We start from the raw sequence: 24,200 nt of genomic DNA on the forward strand, positions 1-24,200 counted from the left end.
CTCGCCCTCCTCCCAGCCCTTGGCGACCTCCACACCCCTTCATGCTGTGCATTTGACGGTCTTAGGCTCATGGTACAAGTGGAACATGCAATAGCCTGGCTTGCTTCGGGTCCACGCATGTTGTCCCGTGTTGGAGCACTTACATGCATTGCTCTGCGTGCTCGTCTGTGTCACACTTTCCTTACCTGTCTTCCGGGACCTGTTTCCACAGCTCCCTTCCTGTGAGCAGAGCTGCAGGAACCCAGGACCTGGTCGTTTCTCTCTTTGTGATTCCAGTTGCAGGGCTTTTGGAGAACCACCTGAGTTCTAGGTCATATAATCCCTCTATCGTAATTTTTTAGGACCCACTCCCCTCCCGGTTTCCGCAGCACCCGCCACATTGCACGCCCCCCCCCCCCAACAGGACAGTTCTCGGTCGTCCAGACCCTTGCCCCTTGTTGCCGTTGTCAGGGAGCCCTCCAGCAGCATCAGGAGCATGTCACTGCGGCTTTGATTGTCACGTCTTTGGCAGTGATGGTATTAGCCCTTTGCCATGTCCGCTGTGGTCCTGTATTCTCTTTGAATTCCTTCGAAAACTGTAGTCCTTACTCTTATAGAGGTTTATGTGGCGGTCGTGACATGAAGTCGGGGCCATTTACTTTTCCTCCACGTGGGTGACGCTGCCACCCCTGTCCCAGTATCAGCTGGCTTTCGCAGCATTGTAAGCCGGGTGCCTTCTGTGTGTGAAGTGGCCTCCTGTATTCTGTCTTTCCCACTGGCTTACTTTAATCGCTGTCTTCACGTGAGACCTTTTAATTAATTAGAACAGAAAACAAAGCTTTGTCCTTTTTACCCTCTTGGTACTTTTCCACTTTAGATTTTTAGACTGTGTTTAAATACGAAAATAATAATAATAATAATAAAACCCTGCAGCGAGGAGGGCTGTGGTCGCACTTGTTTGCAGATGCTGACGTGGAGAGAGCTGCTGGTCTGCACTGTTTGTGTTTCAGCCCGCGCGCCTATTGCCAGTCTCCAAATTAACTCTGATACGGTCCCTTAAGAGACCATTTCTAACTTCTTCTGACTTTGTAAGTGGCATGCTTAGCACCGATTTTTAGCACTTTTCCTGTGATGTGAGGTTGAGCCCATGACTATCTGCATGTGAAAAAGGTGCTCTACTCACCAGCCTTTAGGTTTTTTATTGTTGTGGTTATTTTGGTTTTTTAAGACTGACTCTTGCCAGGCAATAATGGTGCACACCTTTAATGCCAGCACTCCAGAGGCATAGGCAGGTGAATCTTTGAGTTCTAGGACCACCAGGGCCACATAGAGAAACCCTGTCTCAAAGCCATAACAAAAAAAAAGGACAGAGCCTTGCTATGTAGTACAGACTGACTGTGCACTTAAACTCCCCAGTGCTGGGGTTGTTGGTATGCACCACCGTGCCCAGACCCTTTTCTGTAAGTTTTCTCTTAGAACCTCTCCAGATGGATGCAGTTCCTTCATCCACTGAATTTCTGTTTTATTCCTGAACATTCTACCTGGTATATTTAACATATCTGCTGCTTGGCCATTGGGGTGTGTGTGTGTGTGTGTGTGTGTGTGTGTGTGTGTGTGTGTGTGTGTGTGTAAGCTCCTTGATCTTTACTCCTAAATATTGGACCTTTTCCCCATTCCACAGTACATGTCTAATAATTCTGGTCCATTTGCTGAAACTTCCATTAGCTCTCACTCAGCAGGTCTGGTTTTCTAGCGTGCGTTGCATTTCCGATGTGTGTCTTAGAACTTTTGACTCATGATATTATAGCCTTCTCCAGTGTATCTTTCCATTCATTTCTCCCAGAGGCAGAGCAGGTTATAGTACAACACGCCGTTTTCAGCTTGAAGGTTTCCACATGGTCGGGTGCTAGGATTTTCAGACCAGCCTGAGGGTAACAGTCCACTCAGGATTCTCAGAGATGATGGGTACCAGAGCCTTGAGATGGTTATTTCCTTTGGGTGGTGGGCAGAGCTGTACAGTGAGGGAGATGCTGACGGCCTGTGAAGATTCCCAAGACGGTAGGGTTCTAGGATGTCACATTGAAGTTCGCTAGGACAGGACGAATGCAGTTCTTTTGGGAGGGCAGGAGGGTGCTCAGGTTGCGGTCGGGTTGCTCATGTCAAGCAGGCCCTAGCCTTGAGCTCCTTGAAGACCGACAGAGCCTGGCTCATGACGCCCGTGTCCCATAACCACCCTGGCTCTCTCACTTTGGCCTTTGATTCTCCCTCCTGGCTTAGTGATGTAACTTTAAAAGATTGGGGGGGGGATCTAGCAGAAGAGTGGTTGGGATGTTTAGTGCAGTGTCGATTATCTGCTAAGGAAGAAAACATTTGTCCTTGTGTCCTTTTTATTAAAAATGAATTTTGTTCATGCAGTGTATTCTGGGCATTGCTTCCCTCCCCACCTCTCCCCCCATGCTTCTGTGTGTCTCGTTAGAAGACAAACAGCCAAATAAGAAAATTCAATGGAACAAAAACGTCAAAGCACGAGAAACACATGTAAAACCCATAAAAGCACAAAATTGGAAAGCATAATATATAAGCAAAAACAAACAAACAAAAAAGCAGCTTTGGGTGAAAAATGCCCAAACAAAGCAATATGAAACAATTGTTTTAAATCTCCAAAATATGTCATTGAGTTAATTTTGTGTTGGCCATCTACTGCTAGGCATGAGCCTCACCCTTAAGCATGGTTTGTTTGCCCTTTGTGAGCAATTATCCGTTGCAGACTTTGAAGGCTTGTGTCCACCCCATCTGGCTTGGACCTGTGCAAGCTGTCACAGTCTCTGAATTCATTCCTGTTGTGTCCTCCGTCCCTTACACCCTCTTCTTCTGAAGCATCCCCGCAGCTGTGAGGGGAGGGATTTGATGGAGACATCGCATTTAGGGATCACTGCTCCAAGATTTCTCCATCTCTACATATTGCTTGGCAGTATCTTTGGGTCTCTGCCTTTGTTCCCATTTGCCGCAGGAGGAAGCTTCTCTGATGATGGCCGAGCAAGGCACTGATCTGCGCCATTAGGAGTCATTTTATTGCTGCATTCCCTTAGCAGAGCAATAGTATTTGGTTTTCCCTCAAGTCCTGCTTGTTTGGCCACAGGAGCAGAGTCAGACATGAGTTCCGTCTCATGGAGCAGGGTCATAAACCTTGTGTTCTCCTCTAAAGTACAGTGAACTGGCATTTCCCTGGGCTTAAGGGGCATTCTTTAAAGTGAGAGCTCAATTTTTCTGTGATGTTTCTCAACTTCTGAGAGCCTCCTCTGATACCCCCTTTCATCATCTTAGGTCTCTGTGCGTCTGTGTCTGGCCCATTCTTTTCCCTGTTTCTTTTTTTCCCTGCTGACTTCTGAGTGTTCCTTTGCTTTCTATGGTAGAGGAAAAGCCTAGGCAAAACCCAACCATCTCTCCCCACGTACTGGCTCAACTGCATGCCAAGTGTCTTTGTTGAACACACAACGCGATAGATCTCATTGTGTTCGTGGCCACCACTTTTGCTGGAAAGAAAAGCATTGCTCTCAAAGAATGTGTTCTTACCCACAGCCACAGCCCTCAAAGTTCCGTGACTAAATTAACTGGAACGTGGGTTGTCCCTTTGGCTATCAGAGATCCTATCATGGTTTCGCTAGAGACCAAATTCTGTCTTCAAGACGGGCTGTCACAGAACAAAACTAACCTCCGCAAAGGCATGGATGACAAATCTAGAAGGAAGTGTACTGGGGATAGTAAAGTTTGTAAGAGAAGGCACAGCGTCATTACGTCATTCTAAAACTGCAGCGGGAGCATGGGACTTGATAACACCAGGCAGCCACTCTGCTGGGTCCACTAGCAAAAGCACTGAGAAACCACGCTACACCCTTGCTATCATTAGTAATGATGTCAGCAGTAGCAGCATTCTGGGAAGTCTCCACAGGACCCTAAAGGACCAGAAGAGTCTCTGTATTAAAGAGCCATGGCGCCCCATGCCCCGAGATTGATTTGACATGCAATGCCCAGACTAAGATGTCTGTAAATAGCTTATTGATTGACACTTGACTGTGCAAGGGCTCCCGGGAGAGTACAAAGAGTCAAAATAATGAAATTGCTGAAAATTACTTGTTGATGTATCTAGGGTCACCGATAAAACGGTCGCCTGGCACAAGTGGTCATCCTTGCACAACCTGCCCCCACGGCTCAGGAAATCACTGGGTCTGATGGTCCCGGAGCCTGTTATGTGTAAACGCCATGATAAAGAGATGTGACAGTCACAGAGGTCATGGTTCTGAAATTGCCGTGTATGTAATGTAGATGTTCTAGACAGCCTTTGGCCAGCAGTAACACTACATGCATGGAAGAGACATTAAGCCCCTTGTCTCTCCTTGACACATTGTGCATAGACTGTATATCCTGTCCTCTGGCGACAGCTTCTCATCTTTTAATTAAAAGTATAAATATAAGGGAATGTTGACATGAGGGTTTGGCAGATCCTTTGTCATGAAGTTACTTTTAATATACGAGCGGGTCTTCACTCCGTGAGTAGATTTGTTTCTATCCTCCGTGGAAAACGGGAGTGCAGATTTTCGTATCTCATCGCCTGAGAGCAACCAGGGTTCATTCTTTCTCTGGAAACTTGGAGCAGAGGGTCATTCCGTTGAAATGGAAAGTCTAACCCTCTCTTCTGTAAAGGTTGAATAGTTCTCGCACTTGGGTTTTTCTAACAAAACGTGATCTGAGGTGGTATGCTATCTACTTTTCTCTTCGCTCCAACAGAATTGCTGGAAGCAGCAACTTGGGGAGGGGGGTGTTTGTTTTGACTCATAGTTCAATAGATGTGGTCCACTGTGACAGGGAAGACAGGGTCGTGAGTGACAGGTGGCTGGTTTCCTTCAGGGAGCAGAGAATTTGGCTATACCTTCACCTACTTCTAACTCCCTAGCCCTGCCCACTACAGGTCAACCTCCGCCGGGCAGACACCATCCAGAAGGAAGAACAGTGTCCCGCAACAGTGCCACCCGACCATGGACCAACCATTAAAAACTATGAGCCATGGGAACATTTCACAGTCAACCCAGAAGTTTCATCCAGTTGTTAAGAAGACTTAGATCATTGTTCTGAAGGGTCTAGTGTTATGTTTGGGCATTAACAAACCCAGTCTTAAAACGAGCTGCTGTACTTGACACGAGCCCTTCACACGAAGGTTTCCAGCGTTCTGCTTAAATGTCTGAGAATTTTTAATTTATGGAGAGAGAGAAGCCCAGCAGCTCTCATTTTCCCCAAATTTATCACGTCATTATTATCAATAATGGAGAAGAATGAGCTCTTACAGGGGAGTCAGTTTGTTATCACAAGTAGAAAGCAATTTCCTGAACTTGAGAGATGGTAGGCTCTACTCTGCCTCCTTGCCTGCACATTCTAGAATATTTTGAAATTAACACATGCCTGGATTTTAGCAAATAAGGGATCTCGATCACTATACAGATGTTCCTGTAAACATACACTCCTTGCATTTTCCACCAGGGGTCCCCTCGTGTCTGTTGGCCAGCTGGTGGGAGAGGAGGAGAAAGGCCTTGATTGAAGACATTTCTGCATAGACTGAATCACAAAGCACCCTTCAGAGGGGTTTGATTTAGTTTGCCTTTTAGTATTTAATCACATTAAATCAGAGCTGGACCAGAGTTTAATGGTTTGTTCTCTCCCTCTCCCCAAGGTTACAGATTTGTTTGTGGATGTAAAAAACCTATACACAGTGACAAATGTGTACACGTGTTTGACCATGGTCACATTGCACCAGGGTGTGTCATCCGTCACACGACCACAGTCACAGCCAACATAAAGGTGGCTTGCATGGAAAGGAAACTTGTGCTGCCTCTTACAGCCGCGGCCACTTCCTCCTTCACCTGACCTACAGTAACCCACGGCAGCCACTAGCCTACCCTACAGCTCTGCCGCCATGGCACTGTGAATGAACGGGATTGTTCAGTCTGTCTGAGGTCCTGACTTTTTCCTTATCACAGTCTCTCCCACCTCCCAGAAAACACACTTTTTTAATCTGATCTATTACTTCTAGTGCAGGGCCGTCTAACATGGGAATGTTTCATAATTAAATCTGAAAGTTTCGTAAAGTCAAAGAAAGATTTCCTACGTGTTGATGTTAACTTTGAGACAACAACAAAAAAAGCCCATGAGGAGAATAAATGTATTTAAATAGCATTTATCAAGATGGTTTTGTGAATTTTTTTTAAGCTAATAAATCCTGTTTGCTAGAATCATGACTTTTTTTTTTCCTTGTTATAAATGCCACTACCATGTTGCAGGGACACTCCATCAATGTCAGAAGAAAATTAGAACAACTGTGGAGGATATTACAACCAAGGAGAGGTTTTATATATCATATTGCAAAGTCAAAATCTTTTTATTATACTGTCATTGTATCTCAAATAAGGGGTTGAGGAAATTAAGACCTAGTGCACAATTTTTCTCTGCCTGGAAAACTGATGATAGCCAGACTTATCTCGCTCCTTTCGCTCCCCCCATACCCACCCCTCCCTGCCATCAGTTGCCTCCTGTTTGATGGTTGCCCCATTCAGCCTGTTTCTAAAGCTTCATGTTGACCTTTCGGAGAATGCATTGTGCCTTCCTGACTTCCCTGTCACTTATTCTCTGCAGAGTGTGAGCCGATTGAAGCGATAGCCAAATTTGACTACGTAGGGCGGTCTGCTAGAGAGCTGTCCTTCAAGAAGGGTGCGTCCCTGCTGCTCTATCACCGAGCCTCTGAGGATTGGTGGGAAGGCAGGCACAACGGAATCGACGGGCTTGTGCCTCATCAGTACATAGTGGTGCAAGACATGTGAGTAGCCCCAACGTTGCAGTGGCCAGAGCGGAGAAAGGGCTAAGAATTCAACCCAGGGTTTCGCATATGCTAAGCAAGTGTTCATTTGCTGAGCTACAGCCCACTCATCCCCAGATAGTATTCTTAACTTGAAAGACTAAACTGCACTGGGCAGGTTTTCAGCTTCCTGGAGACGTTAAAGCTAAATGATTAAATCACGGTGCATACTCTATTTGGTGGAGTTCTCTCTTGTCCTTAAGTCTACGCAGATTGGCAGTGCATTAGGAAATGTACTCAGAGAAACCAAGGTGACCAGTTGGTTGGCAGACCGCTTTGTCTGGCATGCACAGACACAGATTCTAGGACACACCACATAAGCAGCTGGAGATGCTGGAATCCCAGACCCTCAAGTGCTAGAGCATGGAACTCAGGAGATCAAGGCCATCCTTGGCTACAGAGCAATGCAAGGCCTGCCTAGGACAAGTGAGACCCTGCTCATTAAAAGGGAAAGTTTGGGATTACACGGCAGGCTGGTTGCTAATAGCTCAGAGTGGGCAACTATTCGTTTCCCAAAGTGGAGCAAGAGCTACTGGGAGACACCTTCTGACCTCTGACCCTGCCCCTGCCCTCTGCCCCTGCCTCTGAAAGCTGACCTTTGCAGAAGTGACTTTTAGAGTTAGCATGACAATGGTGATTCCCAAAATGGCCCATTCTTCTCCTGATGTATGGCTGTTTCAACACACACACACACACACACACACACACACACACACACACACGAGGGAGGATACAGGCTTACAGCCTGAGAGCATTTTGTTAATGCTCTCTGTTTCACCGATGAGAAGGTTCTAAAACTTTCAGCATATTTACATATGTGAGGAGGAGGTGATTTAAGTGAAGGAAACAGCTTACAAAACAGCCCATGAGTAGAGTCCCAGATTTCTAAGTGTACTGTTTCACAATTCATTACCAACTTGAAATAACTTTCCAAGGAAAACAGAAATACACTATATAAAGTGAACAGAAATGCTTAATGGTGTATACATAGCTTTAGAAATAAGTATGTACATGGCAATTGAATAAACATGTATATCTAAACTACTAAACAGAGGTCCACTATCCATAATGTAAATACTGTACATATGCACGCATGTGAGACAGACAGACAGACACACACACACACTCATAGGCATTCTATACACAGGAGCAAAGTGTTGAAGGCTGTCTCCACACTCTTAACCACAGTTGCCTCTTGGTACAATGGGTTTTTGTTGTTTCAAAACGACAAATCCTTGACTGTCCTGGAACTCACTCTGAAGACCAGACTGGCCTGGAACTCACAGAGATCCACTTACCTCTGCCTCCCAAGTGTTAGGATTAAAGGTATGCACTACCACACCTGGCTAGTGTAATAAATGAGTATTACTCTTTTGAATGCCTGAAATTTTCTTGCAGCATAATTTATGTTTAGGATGAAAATCTACTTTAGGGTGCTGGAAGACACTCAAGTTTAAGAGTTCCCAGCACCCAAGTGTGGTGGTTCACAAACGCCTGACCTCAGCTCTAGCAGGTAGGGCGCCCTCTTGTGGCCTCCATAGCATCTGCACTCACATGCACATACTCCCACACAGACACAAAACAAGGCAAGCCAAGTTAATAAGACTTTCATAAATGCCACCCCCTCGTTTTTGTTCCCCTTGTCTCAGGGACGATACATTTTCAGACACTCTGAGCCAAAAAGCCAGCAGTGAAGCCAGCAGTGGGCCGGCCACCGAAGACAAGTCTTCATCCAAGGACATGAGCTCTCCCACAGACCGCCATTCCGACAGCTATTTAGCCAGGTGAGTGACATCTGCTCATCAGCTGCTAACCTCCCTTCTGCAGGGGCTCTGAGGAGCAATCATGCACTCAGCCTTCAAGTATTACCAAGCGTCCTAAGAGTTTTCTGTCTCCTTTTCTTCTTCGGTGAATGTCTAGGCAAAGGAAAAGAGGAGAGCCACCCCCTCCAGGAAGACGTCCTGGCAGGACCAGTGATGGCCATTGTCCCCTCCACCCCCCACACGCTCTTTCTAACTCCTCAATTGACCTGGGGTCCCCAAACCTAGCCAGTCACCCCAGAGGCCTGTTGCAGAACCGCGGCCTCAACAATGACAGTCCTGAGAGGCGGCGGCGGCCGGGCCATGGCAGCCTGACCAACATCAGCCGGCATGACTCCCTTAAGAAGATCGACAGCCCTCCTATCAGGAGGTCTACGTCATCAGGCCAGTACACGGGCTTCAACGACCACAAGCCACTGGACCCGGAAACAATTGCTCAGGTAGAGTGCTTTCAACTGGATGCTGTATTTTAACTACTCGGGTATGGTGAAGGCAATATGGAACACTTAAAAACCTGTAAATAACTAAAAAAAAAAAAAAAAAGGAAATAGTTTTACTGACTAATTTAAAGTTTGGTCATGAATCTCCTGATGATCCATTTGCTACTGGAAAACTAGATTCTAGAAATATTAGACTCTAGAAATTAGATGTGGCAGAGATATAGGAGCCAGGACATTCATACCCATCATTGGTGAAGAGCCAGGAAAATATAGAATGGGAAAGGACCTGCTAACAGAGACTAATACATTCTAAAGCCTGCAAAACAGACAGATGGTTAGAACAGGACAGAAAGCCCACAAACAAAATAAACTAACATAAAAACCAAAGGTGACACTTTCAACTTGGCAACTGAAAAATTCGTCAACAAATCATGTAAAAAATAATGGTTAACCATTTTAAAGACCCATAATGCTGGGTCCTATGTACCTCCCGTCTTCCCTTCCCAACACCGACTCCAGAGAGCGGCCCTGTCTTTTCTAATGGTCAGAACTGACGAGGCAGAGGTAATACAGTATGCATGAGTTCGCCCATCTACCACTGGGCCCTCTGGTTCAGGGAATTGTCTTCGTGCCTAGCGATACAGAAAGTGGATAGATTTGGTACTGGACATGAGCAGTCTCAACTGTCTGCCTGCTCTCTGGAGAGAGCTTTAAAAGTAAGTGGGTCAAGAGAACGGATGAGAAGTAAACAAGAAAATGGATTAGTCAAGGAGGGAGCACCGGGAATCCCCGTGTGACCCACCCCCAGGGAAGGAGGGCCAAGGAATCCCCGTGTGACCCACCCCCAGGGAAGGAGGACCGAGGAATCCCCGTGTGACCCACCCCCAGGGGAGGAGGACCGAGGAATCCCCCTATGACCCATCCCCATTGATTTCGCTAATGATATGACAGCGTTTTGATGGCGACTTAGGCTTTTTGAGTAGTTTGACGCATTTGTAAACAATTAAATGAATTTTAAGTATAGAGCATTTTTTCAGCAAAAGTCCAAAAGGCTTTTGACCTGTGGGTTCTGCTGAGAGGGTCGTGTGAGGCCCCTGGAGATCTATGTAGAACTAGCTCCGTTTGATGATAGCTGAAAGATGTGAGGAGCTCCCAGTTTCGCCGCTGATGAGCAGGTGAAACAGGATTTGGTTTAGAGACAGACCTAGGGGCTCCAGGGTAATAAGACGTAAGCTGTTTAATCCCTTTGCTGCCAGAACCAAGAAATCCAAAAAACAAAACAGATAAACCAACTTCTATGCATTCTGTCTGGGTTAAATAATCAGTTTTTATATATTTTTGTTTTGTTTTGTGTGTGTGATTTTTTTTTTCACTGTGTTTAACACTATAGGAAATCACACATGAAAGTAATTGTTTGGAAAGCAGTATATGTCACTCTTGCAAAATGACTTCTAGCTCTGTCCTTTGTCCACCCATCCCCAGCCTCCAAAGAGTCCCATGGGGACAAAGGAGCATGTCATAGAGTATTCATGCAAAAACATGCAAGTCCCTTTTACTAAGCAAGTCAGTGGGATCCCTGGAGATGACTGGACGATTGTGCTGTCTACAGAGGGGCATCGCCCCATGATTGCCTTTATGCTTTAGCAGATGCTGTAAACTCAATGTAGTATGATGTCTGTGCTTACTCGTTTAGCAAATGCATACTGGGCACTGATGCCGCCAGCTCTATGAAAGGCTTTCTTGATGAACGGGAGGGAGTAGCATGGTTGAGTCCTGAGGATGAAGCAAAGGAACATCTCAGAACATGGCAGGTTTTCACCCCATCCCATCACTGCCAGTTTTGAACTTACTGTTTAAAAAAAAAAAAATCTTACATTTTGCTATTCCCGTCCTTATGAAATAACTCTCCAGACTTTTACACCACTGATACTTTCTACTCAGCAAACAGTAATCCCCAAAGCCCCTGGCAGGCCAGCTCTTTCCATTCCTATGAATCTGAGTAATTCACATGCCTCACATGTGTAGACTCATACAATATTTCTATTTTGTGACTGATTTATTCCATATAGTGCAATACCCACTGCTGGGTCTGCCAAGATTCCCTTCGATTCTGAATGGCACTTCATTTCCTTATGAATATAGATTCATATACATACGTGGAGAGAAAGGCGTATTCTCTCAATTCTTCAGTGCAGTACATTTTGCCCTTTTTATACTGAACTTTGATGATACATTAAATGGTTTCAATTTTAATTCTTTTTGTTGACATAATGTCTTTACAAGTCAGCATTGCCACTCGCTCCCTTAGGTATTTTCCGTTTATGAAACATGTAGCTAATTATGAACTATAACCACCCCACTGTGTTACAGAACACTAGGACTCCTTCATGTGAATGTTAGTTAATGACGATGCAAAGGACACACTGAAATGTGCAGACTTTCCACCAACTCGGTGGTTGGAAATGCATCAGCATGGCAGTAGCATTTTAATTAACATACTGTGTGAAAGATGCTCCTACTAGAGCTGTGTTTTTCTCAAGGATGGATAGTCCCTTGCTCATAGTGTTCCAGTCAAAGGCTGATTCGCGTAACAGTAGCCTTAGAGATTTTACCACCACCGTGCAAAGGGTACTTCATGTTTCTGTATTGTCAGCCTAAATGACAACCAGTGACATTCTTCAGACGTCTTCATTTGGGAATGGCAGAGCCATTGTTTGGGAACGTGTTGTTGTAGTAAACTGGGGCATATTCAAAGAAGTGGAGAGACAGAAACATTTTCAAGGTGGAAAAGGATTGCATTATTTTCAAAGTGTAGACCTTGCTTACAAGGACTAGTAAATGACAACCCTGGCATCCATCCAAGGCTAGACAGACAGTTACTAGGCAGATGCCCGTGCTAGGTCATTGTCCTTGCAGAAGTATTTTCTATGTAAGAGTGCAGTGGCCTTTGTCAAGGCTATAGGTCTGGCAGGGTGCTGTGCATACTTTTGCTTTTTTTTTCGTCTTTTTTAAATCAGGCACACATGCCTAAGATCCCTTCCTTTACAACCTCCACTTTGCCCCTCAAATTTTTCATAAGATGTCAAAATAGGAACGTAGGGTTGGCTATCACTTGTCCCCAACCCCCAAAGAAGGAGTGTGCTTGTTCTCCTCAGGGAAGAGGCATGAACCCTAGACATCTTTAAGTCCAAAGCCAAGATAGCTCTAGAGAGGAAAATGAGACTTCCCGCCTCCTCTACTCTTAGTGTGTTTCTATTTGTGGTGAAACACTAACAAAAAGCAGAAGTCAGGACGGAACTCAGGTGGAGCAGGAACCGACCAAGAGGCCACCTCAGAATGCTGCTTCCTGGCTTGCTGCGCCCGGCTTTCTTGCGCCACCCAAGACCACCTGCCCAGGGGTGCACTGCCCACATGGCCTGGGCCCTCCTCCATCAATTACTGATTAAGAAAAACGCAACACAAGCTTGCCCAGAGGCCAATCCAGGGGAGGCATTACTCTCCCAAAATTACCCTAGCCTGGGTCAAGTTGACAAGCCTAGCCGGCACATTCCTGTGTCTCCCCCCCTCCCCCCGCCCCCTGTAATAGATTCAGGGCTGAGTTAGACTTCTCCTGGGAGAAAGAAGTTGACTTGGGAGGTCCCATGGCCCTCACAGTCTCCAGCGTGGGAGGGAGGGTCACCAGAGTTTACAGAGCTGTACCACCACATAGAATGTAGCATGTAGGTACCAGGACCTGAGTAACCACACTGTAGCTCCTTCTCTGTGTCTCTGCTCCCATCTGCTGTGCTCACCCGACTGGCTGCAGCACCGTACCCCTGGCTACTCAGAGCCTAGGCCCAATAGCCACGCAGGCATCGTTCTCATGTCCCACACACATGCCACCCTGGTCTACAGACAGCCGGGCACAGAAATGCTTCCTTGTACCTGCGAGAGCCACGCCTGACAACCAGGTGGCAGCCCTGCCTGCCAAAGGGCCAGGCAGACAGCTGAGGTCCACAGTGCCTGCATACAACCCTATTGTCCCAACAACAAATCAGGTACCGGCTCCACTCCACCACCACCCCCCCCCACCCAGCGAAACTGTCATTACCACTGCAGTCACCAACTCCTGCATCCTGGACCAATGATGACATAAGAGACATCACTGGCAAGGCTTACAGATGATGTATACAGTAGTCACGTGACTGAGTCCCTCTAGAATCAAGGGCTGCAACTCTGAAAAGAATAACCTATATAATTTGATAATTTAACACTGCACTAGATGTGCAAATATCAACAAAGGAACCGACACGGTATGAAGAGAGTAAGATCACAGTATCACTTGCTAGGGCAGACCCTAAGGAAAGGGAAATTCACAGCCTTGAAACACAAATTGAAAATAATGGCCATTACAGAATTAAGTGAGAACAAGAGAAGACAAACAATTCAGAAAAACACATCCTTTAATGACCTACATGATAAAAACAAAGATCGAAAATCATGGAACAAAACCCAAACGAAAATCTTACACCTCAAGTATTCAATAAGTGGAATTTAAAAAAAACAAAAATACAATTGAAGACTCATAATACAAGACCGCTGAAGCCACAGAATGATTTCCAGGGGTTCGAGATGGGGTTTCTGAATCAACCTAGTCCAAGCAAAACAACCAAACAGTAAATAACCAGCTTTTAAGAAGTAAGTGAATGGGCTTTCCTGCCTCCCCAGGATGTCTGCCAGAACGACACAGATCAAGTCCTCCAAAACTAGGCCAGATCAAGTCCAACAGCAACAGTGAGGTCAACTCCCAGAGGGGTCTCTGGTCCTAGAGATAAAAGGAAGCAGGTAGATTTTATAGGTTGTAGGTAAAGGGTGAGGACGGGCCCACTACGACCTGCCTTTGTGCCCAAATATGGTCAAAATGGAGCATTTAGGTGAGGACCCAGGCAGCTGAAGAAGTCAGGGGAGGAAGCAGCAACTGCCAAGACTAGGGAACCTGGCTTTTTAGCGCCTTTCATTTGTTCTAAGACTAAGTGGGAGGAGTTGAAAGGGAGCGAGAGAAGGGATCAGGCAGGAGCGAGCGGGAGATTCCTCATAGTGCCAGACTTTGAGGGGCTCATTGTCTTCCAAACCACCACAAATATTCATTATTTAAACATTACAATTTGAATGTTCCCATCGCAAAGAAGTAATGAGCATAAGATGCAGTGGACAGACATCATAGCCTAGACAGGTCATTCCACACACATGTATGTACAAATTTCTGCCTAAATGCTTTTTGTATTTTAAGAACCCTGGTTATTATAAACAAGAGTTTTCACTTTGTATGTATCTCAAGAGGGGCTGGGGAGAGGAAGGCACAGTTGGTGAAGTTCTTGATGCACAACCCCAAGAATGTGTATTCCAATCTCAGAACCAACGTTAAAAACCAGGCTGCCATGGGTAGAGGTGGGCTGATCCCTAAGGTCTGCTGGCCAGTCAGCCTACCTTAAGTCAGGGAGTCCCAGAACAGTGAGGCGGTCCTGACTCAAAAGAAAGATGGTTGGCACCCGGTGAATGACCCCTGAGGTTGACCTCGGGCCTGCACATACATACGTGTGTGTGCGTGCGCGCGTGCGCGTGTGCACCTGCCCCTCCCCCATGAACACACACAAAGATGAAATAGAATTCTGATGAATACGGCACAGGTTAGAACAGACCTCAATAGGTTGCCTCAGGATGACAATTGCTTGATCAATGGCTCTGTGTGCATTGCTTTAAGTATCATTTAGAATCAAGCCCAATGTTCAAGGTGACAGTGTACATGCTCTACGGACAGACTATAGAGTCCAGGTGTGCACACTCTTTCCCAGTGTTCTGTGTTTGTGCCGTTACGAGCCTATCCTTTTCTCTCTGCTTTCTCTCCCTCAATAGGACATCGAAGAGACCATGAACACTGCCTTGAATGAACTCCGTGAACTAGAGAGACAGAGCACAGTGAAACACACCCCCGATGTCGTGCTGGACACCTTGGAACAAGTGAAAAACTCGCCCACCCCTGCCGCGTCCATGGAATCTCTCAGCCCGTTGCACAGCGTCACCCTCCGGAGCTCAGAGCCTCAGATCCGCCGGAGCACAAGCTCGTCCAGCGATACCATGAGTACTTTCAAGCCAATGGTGGCGCCCAGGATGGGCGTGCAGCTAAAGCCCCCCGCCCTTAGGCCAAAGCCTGCTGTTCTTCCAAAAACAAATCCTACTGTGGGGCCCGCTGCACCCTCCCAGGGCCCCACAGACAAATCCTGCACGATGTAGAAACCGAGGTCGTGAGGGGAGGGGTCTGAAAGTCAAGATGAATTAGTGACAAGAGTCAGTGACCTGTGACGTTCCTTAGTCTTGCGCTTATAACTGGAGATCTTTAGACTTTTCTATGTTGTCAGATGTCATGATGTCTGGGACTAGCTAAATTAACATGGGCATTTGTATTTTGTAACTTTTTTTAATAACTGGACCTACATCATTTTAAAGACAATAGAAACACGTAGACTTACTTGAAAATACAATGCTGCACCCCTTGTAATGAAGGCAACACCTCGCTCCACATGGTATATGGCTTTGGATTTAGTGTAGCCCAGGTGAGCGCCCTGTAAGCAAGAGAAAGCCCGAGTTCCGGGTCTTACTGGAATGTCACCTGCCTTGTGTGGTCTGTGACACCTTCAGTCCATGGCTTGACGGGGTTCAGTGATGGCCCCTTCCATAGAAGTCATTTCCCTGGATCCGGGTTAGAGACTCCATGGAAGAGGGTAGAAGAAACTCAGATACTGCTTGACCTGAACCTGGAAATGGCCAAGGAAGATGACAGTGTCCCCAGAGCTGTGGACATTTCTCCCTCCGTGGACGTGAGATGTCCAAGTCCACCCCGCTACACATTTACAGAGGACTAGAACAGATGAGTATCGAGGGTTTTCTGGTAACACCACAAACTCCTGTGAAGCTGTTCACTAACTGCCTAAGAAATCCATCTACCCTCCCTCCACCCCCATGTCCTCCTTGATGGCAACGGAAAAGCAAACGGGAATGAACCCTTGGCTCACTCATGTTGTGTGACTAAGATACCTTGGTTCCTTTATGACCCAGAGAGGCCCGGTGGTCCCCGGTCGGAGCCCCCAGCTCTGCTGCCCAAATCTCTTTGAGCCAAGCCAGATCTGGCTACGGTACTGAGCGAGAGCCATGCCAGGCCGCCACGGGAAGATGACCTTGTGGTGCTGGGATGGTTTCTCCCCAGGTTTGTACCTCAGAATCCTGACTTCTGTTCTTGTCTTATTTGTGTTTGATTTGCTCTTTCGAATTTAGCCGGTGATCGCTACAGAACTCATGTAGTCAAATGGACTCAATCAGGGACTTCTTCCCCTGGCATTTTAGCTCATAGCCATTTTTCTTTATTATGTATTTACTATATTTTTTCCTCTAGCTTAAAAAAGAGTGGTAGATTTTGTGTCTGTTTAGTGCTGGGATTGAGCCGGAGGCCTTTTGCATGCAAAGCACACATACTCTACCACTGAGCTGTATCCCTGCCCTCTCCGCCCCCGTCATTCCGAACACTACCGTTTTTTACTAAGGTACAAATCCCCACCTAGCCACAGCAGCTGTATCTGCATTAGCACCAAACTTGCTGAGGGAAGCAGATGGCTCAGAACAAACCCATTTGGACACACCGTTAATTACCTCCTAGGTTTAGTTCCAGACTGGCGTGCCCACCTCAGATTGGCGCAGCGACGACGGTAATTCACGCAGGAACAAATTAAGATCCGCACCAAAATCAAGGTCATGACTGATGGCTACCTCAGGTTGCAGGGGGACAAAATAAATGTGAATGAGACATTCCCTGAAGTCACCCTCGTTTCACAAATGCATTGAAGACACACTCCCCACCCCCAGGCACTTTCAGGTATGGTAAGGTTCTAAACTGCAGCACTGCCAGGCGGCGGTGGCACACACCTTTAATCCCAGCACTTGGGAGGCAGAAGTAGGCGGATCTCTTGAGTTCGAGGCCAGCCTGCTCTACAGGGAGTTCCAGGACAGCCAGAGCTACACACAGAGAAGTAACTCAAAATTTTCAGAACCATTTCTTTTTGGCCATTTTGAGAAAGAAATCGTAGAGACCCAGCCAGGACTGAGCTTTGCTGGACACTGAGCCTTTTAAACATAGCCACCTCTGGATCCACCTCTGGTTTCTTTTGAAACCTGCCATTTATTAGAAAACAATACTGACTGTTAGAACCATTTTTCATCTTTGATGGAAGATGCCAACAGAAGGCATAAGAGGCGAGCAGCTTTAAGTTTAGTTGTAAGTACCTTTTTTCTTAAGCTTTAATTTTAGCTTTTCTGATCTTACTCCTATAACAAACTTCCTTCAAACAGCTCCTCGGCAATCCATGACCTGGCCCACTGTCCACTGTCCGCTGTGTGTCCATCTATGCCTTTCTGCACCCCCTAATCAGGACTTTGCTGCCTTGAAGGCCAAAAGACGTGCTTTTGTAGAGCCTAAGAGCTGGTCCTCTGCCTCCGGGAAATGGCTCCCAGTTTCTTCCCTTCCTTCACTAACCCCCAGCCCCCATCTTTCTCCAGCAGGCCTGGTGGCATTTCCAGACTTACTTTTGTCTCTCAGATGACAGCAAAGCCTTCAGGAAAGCTGTAACCCTACCCTTCCTTTGCTTAGGGATGGGTCAACAGTTTCACACCTTCACATCTGAGGTGGGTACCCTTTGGGCCACGCACAGCACAGCTTAAGATACGGTGTCCCCTGCACAGAGGATCCTAGAAACTGTAGGAGAGCTCACTAAAAGCTGCAGCAGCTGAGATGGGTCACCCCAATTTAAGTCACCCATGTAGCACACATTGGGAGGGCACAAGAAAAGGAAGCAAATGAACCCTGAGGTGTTCTGTCCTCTCCCCCTTCCCACATCTGAGAGTCCACATGCAGAGTTCAGGGGTGGGGTCATTTGATGAGCAAATTATAGTTCACAATAATACCCGACTCCACGTACACAAAATATCCATAGTCAGTAGGACCGTGTCCTGACACAGAGCCCTGATGAAGATTTGCAAAGCCCTTTGGTGTGAGTTGGGGCTTTGAGGAATGGATTGTTAGGAACTGAGTGCGAAATTTTTTTTGGAGTGTCTCAATATACTTTCAAGCTGTTGAGGACGCTCTGTGAAGCTGGGGCTCATGTTTCAAATCAACACCATTGTTCAACCATTTTACTTTCGTTCACACAACATAATCCGACTTCGGTGCCCCGTGAGCCATTCATGAAATAATTCATAATGTGGTCCCACTTACTCTACTACCGTAGTCGTAATTATCAGTGGATAAGGGTCTCCAAGGGTCAGATGGGCTTTGCTGAGTTTTCTGTCTCTACACGTTTGCCATTCCCAAAGTGGCTTTCTAAGTTAAGGGGTAGAGTGGGGTAGGGGTGGTGGTCTCCGAGTTTGGCAATGGCTCAGCCTCTGATGTCTACAAACTGAAGGAAACCGTGATCTGACATCTGAACCCCAACAGTACAGAGAGTCCACTGAGGGCTCAGATTTGGGTTTGTATTTATTCCTGACCAAGATAGAAAAGACCATAAATGCAAGAAATGCTTTTGGGATGCCATCTCTCCTCTATCTGCCACTGAGACCCCAGAGACACAGAGAAGCTAAAACCGAAGACTCTACCACGTGCAAATAGAGCCTCCCTATCTCAGACTACCCACTCCCTGAGCTGGGAGCCCCCCTCAAGCTCCAGCTGGGCTGGAGCATCAGGCTTGACTCCGAAGACTTCAGCAGAGAGTGGAGCCAGAGGCCGAGGTTAGCTTTCACTCGTCCTAGTATACTTTTTATTTAACGTCAAAAGAAATGTCTCAGTGATATAATCAAAGTGGGTACCTGTATCTTTAAATTATATAGGGAATTTTGTATGTTCAAATTATTGTACTGGGTTCCATAATGCTTATCGTAGAAACTAGTAAAATACATAAAGTGCGCGTCTGCGAATGCCCCTCTGTAGAGCGGTCATCTCAGTTCTGCGTGTAGCGTGATGGTTGCTGTAGATATTTAAAGCGTAGTAGGCGGCTGTGTTGACAGGAGACCGCCCTTCCCCTGCCCTCCTGCCCACCTAACTAAAAACCAGTATTGTCCTTTCCTGTCGGTCTGGTCAGTTGCCGTGTCAATGTACATCCGTAGTGTGTACATGTGAAAGTGCCTTCCTATCTTAGGAGCTAGCCTTGCTTGTGGTCCCGCCCACCGAGCCCAGCCCAGCGCACTGCATTGCTCCCAGCCTCTCCGCCCCCGCCCCGCCCCTGCCATTCCTCCCCGTGCCTGTCCGTGCACCGTGCATCCACGCGGGTTATCAGACCATCCTGTTGCCTCATGGACGTGACCGTGCGTGCCTTTCTCACGCCACAGTGACCCCCCACCCCGCCCTCCGTCCCATGATGCCCCACTCACTGCTGCCCGCCATCCAGCCCCCTTGCTCTAAACTCTGGCTCTCCGGTACACCCCCTCCTCCCTGAGGTAAAGAGGGAGGGAGGTGCTTTTCCAGTCCTGGAAGGAAAACAAAATGTTTTGCTAATCTGTCGTGAGAACGCACTTTTCTGTATAGTACTGTACTTTTTGGCATGTACCATTACAGGCTTCAGTACCCAGTCGGGTTTGTTCTTCAAGGCGTAGCTTTATAATAAATATCATAGTTCTGGCTACCTTTGTCTGCTTGTGATTTGCTGGGACTGTCAAGTGTCTGTTCCTGTCTGTTCACTCTGTTCTCCTAGGGAGGAATTTAATGCTCTGGATAGTGTAAAACTTTAACCTTGGTTTTGTCTGAAACAGGGTCAGTCTATGTAGCCCTGGATGCTCCCACAATTTGCTATGTAGACCAGGCTGGCTTCAACTCAGATCTGTCTCCTTCTGCCAAGATTCAAGACAAGCATCACCACGGCTGGCTCCTTTAAGATGTATTTATTATTGCCGGGTGGTGGCGGCGCACGCCTTTATTCCCAGTACTAGGGTGGCAGAGGCAGAGGGATCTCTGAGTTCGAGGCCAGCCTGGTCTAAAGAGAGAGTTCCAGGACAGCTGGAGCTACACCGAGAAACTGTCTCAAAAAAAAAAATTAAAATTAATTTTGATTATGTCTTTAAGTATTACATATATATATATATATATATATATATATATACACACACACATATATACATATGTGTACCAATCATTAGTGTAATGGTTTTTACAAAGAAACACTAGGGCTGAGAGGGTGTAGTTTGGTGTAGAGCATGCACTCAGTATGTAAAAAGCATTCACACCCAACCACCAAAAGAGAAAGTGTCTACCACCCAGACCAAGAAATAGTGCAGTAGCCACAATTAGCCAGTGCTCTGAGACACCACACTGTCTCCTCCCAGTGTGACTGCCCACATGTGGGCTCATGCAGTTCTTGTATCCAGTTCCTTTTGTTGAGTTTTATGCTGGGAGCTGGAGAATCAGCTCCGTGGTGGATCTCCCAACAAGTACAAGTCGGTGTCCAGTCCCCCAGCACTGGGGAAAAACAAGGGAGACCTCCATTATGGGTGACAGAAGTCTACCACAGACAGGGTTCCTAGTTAAACTGTGGTCTTTATAAGCAAAAGTCACTAAACCTAGAGAGATTAAGAAAAGTAGATAACCCCACCAGGGAGAATTGTTTCCCAGACCCTTATGGAAGGATATTTAAACTGTCCGTCAGAAGGCCCACCCGAAGGTAAGGTGGGTGTCTTCCCATATGGAAGCGTGAAGCGGTCCTGGGAGGCGCTGAGACCACCGTAGGAGTCACCTGGCGCTACCGTCGGGAGCCCACTTTCCCCAAAGAAAGTGGAACAAGTGTCCAGATGAGACTGGAAGATAGATAGTTCCAGAAAAGTCACCCTGTTCTGTATCTCCCTGCATGCTACCAATCAATCACCTCAGCCTGCCGAACCCGGCTCCTTCACTCTGGGATCAGAACCTCATCCAGGTGTGTCAGTGAGCCAGTCACCCACAGTTAAACGTGCCTGACCCACCAGGATCACACCTCAAGTAGTTAGGATCCCTGAGCAGAAAGTTATCCCGGGGTAGTAAAAGTATCCCCAAAAAAGCCTGAGACCACGGCAACTTCCATTCCAAGGGTCGTCTGTCCACATTTTGTTGGTTTGGTTTTAGGTTTTGTTCTGTTGGCTTCTGGAGAGAGAGAGAGAGAGAGAGAGAGAGAGAGAGAGAGAGAGAGAGAGAGAGAGAGAGAGAGGGAGGAGGAGGAAGGAGACCACGCCCCCTGGAGTCTTAAGCAGTATGCTTTGTGTAAGTGTAAATACCCTGTTCAACATGAATTCCCTGGCCTTTTTTTTCTTTTTTCCCCTTCCTGATAGCAGGTCCCGAGTGTCCAGTCCATCTCATGGCGGGGGGGGGGGGGGGGGGGATTACAGACAGACACTCCCAGCTCTAGCTTCTTCAGTGCGAGGCGCCTTTGCAGGACTCATTGCATGCTAAGCGAGCACTCAACCAAGCCAGCTCCATCCTCCCTACTCCTCTCCAGTCTGACCCCCAAGACTGTTTTCTTTCATTCCCAGCGTAGCCCCCCTCCCCCACCCCAACTGTCCTTTCTGTGATCTACACTTTACCCAAGCTCTGTGCTTCCCATTTGCCTGGACTATTATGGGGACCTACATTGACTTCTTGCACCTATCAGCTCTCCTTTGAAGCAGCTGCCTACACCCTGGTTCATCTTTCTTAACAAAGCAAGGTTAGATCATTGGAAACACGCATATGCAGAATTGGTTTAAACACGAGTATGCAAGCTTTGCTTTAAACGTGTTTACATGACCAATGGCTAACACATACTGAGAATCAAACCCATGCTACTAATGTTGATTCAGTGAATCTCCACAAGAAAGTCCCGTCACAAAAAAAAAAAAAAAAAAAAAAAAAAACGGTATGGTAGCACACATTCCTTAGTCACAGCATTGAGGAGGCAGAGGCAGGCAGCACTCTGTGAGCTCAAGGGCAGCCTGGTCTCTAGAGCCAAGTTCCAAGGCAAAGTTCCAGGCTATACAGAGAAAATACAGAGAAACCCTGTCTGGGGGGGGGGGGATGGGGGAGGAGAAGGGAGAAAGGACAGCGATAATGATTATGACAACAACAAAGAGAGACGGGGGAAAAAGATGTAGTGTCTCGTGTCTGTAACATCAGCATGCCAGAGGCTCAACTTGAGGCCAGCCTGGGCTACATAAATTTGAAGCTAACCTGGGAAGGAGAGTCTAGATGGGGGCCACTCGAATGTCACCTCTCAAGTGGTTGAATTTGGACTAATATCTGCATTATGAGAAGAACCTAGCCATGTAAAGAGAGACTCAAGGTGGATGGCACATACAGATGCCGTACCACGCCCACACAGATGTTCAGGAGCAAAGACTGTCACTAAGGCTCAGGCCAGAGGACCCACACATAAAAACAAGGGCCATGAGTGGACAGTGGCTGGGAAGACTTGGAAGTAGGTACTGAGATGGTATTTCAAGCAAGAACATGACCCTGTTTTTAAAACCAGAATGAAGTATCACCCTACATCTATTAGGACAGTCACCATTACACACGTGTGTGCACGCGCACACACACACACACACACACACACACACAGTCTGTTCAGAATGAGCATGGTCTGACACAGATGCACTTACTGAATAAACCAAATTCCTAACCAAAACAAGCTGGCAAAGCACTACCATACATACATGGTTTGTTCTACTGAAAGAGCTTCTCTGAGCTAGTTTGTTGAATGGTAGTTCGTGGCACACACTTTTAATCCCTCTACTGGGAGGCAGAGGCAGGAGGATCTCTGTGAGCTACAGGCCAGCCTGGCCTACATGGTGAGTTCCAGGACAGTCGGGGCCTCCAAATAAACAAAACAAGCATGGGAATGTGTTAAGGATGGAGCCTATTAAAGTTCATCACCAGACAGGCAAGCGCAGCGATGTGAACAGAGGACAGGTCTGTCAAAGTGTATCCCAGTATGTGTTTCCACAATCACCTTTCCACTCTAGGAATGAGTTACATTAAGTCAATGAGACTTCACACTAAAATTCACATAGAGGTCATGAATTTTAAAGGCCAGTGAAACTGAGACATATGTAGAATGAGTATTTTATGATTGGTAAGTGTTGTATAAAATAATCCCCAGGAAGTTCTAGACAGGGAGAAATAATGGTGACCATGAACAGAAGTGCCACTCCCCACTGTGGCGGTGTGAGTGACCCTGATGACACGCTTCGAGTGGCCGAGGGCCAACTTCCATCTGCCAGGCATGTCCAATCTGCTAGGATGGGTCATCTTGACTGTCAACTTGGGTTGGACCTTGGATCAACTAAGAGAAGTACTATAGGGTAGACGTGGAGTTTACCCAGGGATGATAACATTCGAGAAATCCCCTCCTCAGCATCCTCCATCGGTAGCCTGCATTACATGAGGTCAGGCCAAGGGAAGAGCTCCGCCCACCTGCCCACCCCCCCACCCCCACCCCACCCCACCCTCCCCTCTCTCTCTCTCTCACACACACACACACACACACACTCTCTCTCTCACACACACACACAAACACACACACAGACTCGGTGGTTGACAGTTATTTCCTCATCCACGACGCAGAACAAATGAGATTATTTTCTCATTTCCAGTCATGCTACGGAAAGCTCTGGAGGGTTGACTTAAAACTTAATGTGATTTTAAACTATGCAAAGTACACCGCCACCTTATTAATATATTAATGTTCTCTGTCCCTTTGTCATTTTGTCATGGGCGTCGGTAACAGAAAGAACTATCTATCCAAGTCAATGTCATGCCTTCTTCCTAAGGAATTTGGAACCCAAGGAATCGGTATGCATCACAAAGCAAGACTGTCTTCCTAGACCTTCTGGGTCTCCCTATCCAACACAGGCATTCCTTTCCTGTCTAGAAAATGCACACGGTGTGGGCCAGTGTGAGACTCAGCTCTGACACGTCACAGCAGTCTGCCTCATCGGCTCCTCAAACCTGAATGTGTCTTAGATCTTTGCTGGGAGGAGGCTTGG

General features: G+C 46.9%; 1 protein-coding gene across 2 annotated transcripts in view; it reads left to right on the forward strand.

Annotated features, from left to right (window-relative positions):
* The window catches only part of Srgap1 (SLIT-ROBO Rho GTPase activating protein 1), a 220,131-nt gene extending 204,408 nt beyond the window's left edge, over window positions 1-15,723 (forward strand). For both annotated transcript variants that reach the window (XM_051176164.1, XM_051176165.1), the window contains exons 19-22: window positions 6,661-6,841; window positions 8,530-8,664; window positions 8,801-9,140; window positions 15,033-15,723. In XM_051176164.1, coding sequence (XP_051032121.1) covers window positions 6,661-6,841; window positions 8,530-8,664; window positions 8,801-9,140; window positions 15,033-15,410 — 1,034 coding nt within the window. In that variant the 3' untranslated portion in view covers window positions 15,411-15,723. The remainder of the gene's footprint in view (window positions 1-6,660; window positions 6,842-8,529; window positions 8,665-8,800; window positions 9,141-15,032) is intronic.
* Window positions 15,724-24,200: the final 8,477 nt, after the last annotated feature.

The sequence above is a fragment of the Phodopus roborovskii genome, unplaced genomic scaffold (genome assembly GCF_943737965.1).
Source record: "Phodopus roborovskii unplaced genomic scaffold, PHOROB, whole genome shotgun sequence".
NCBI classification, from domain to species: Eukaryota; Metazoa; Chordata; class Mammalia; order Rodentia; family Cricetidae; genus Phodopus; species Phodopus roborovskii.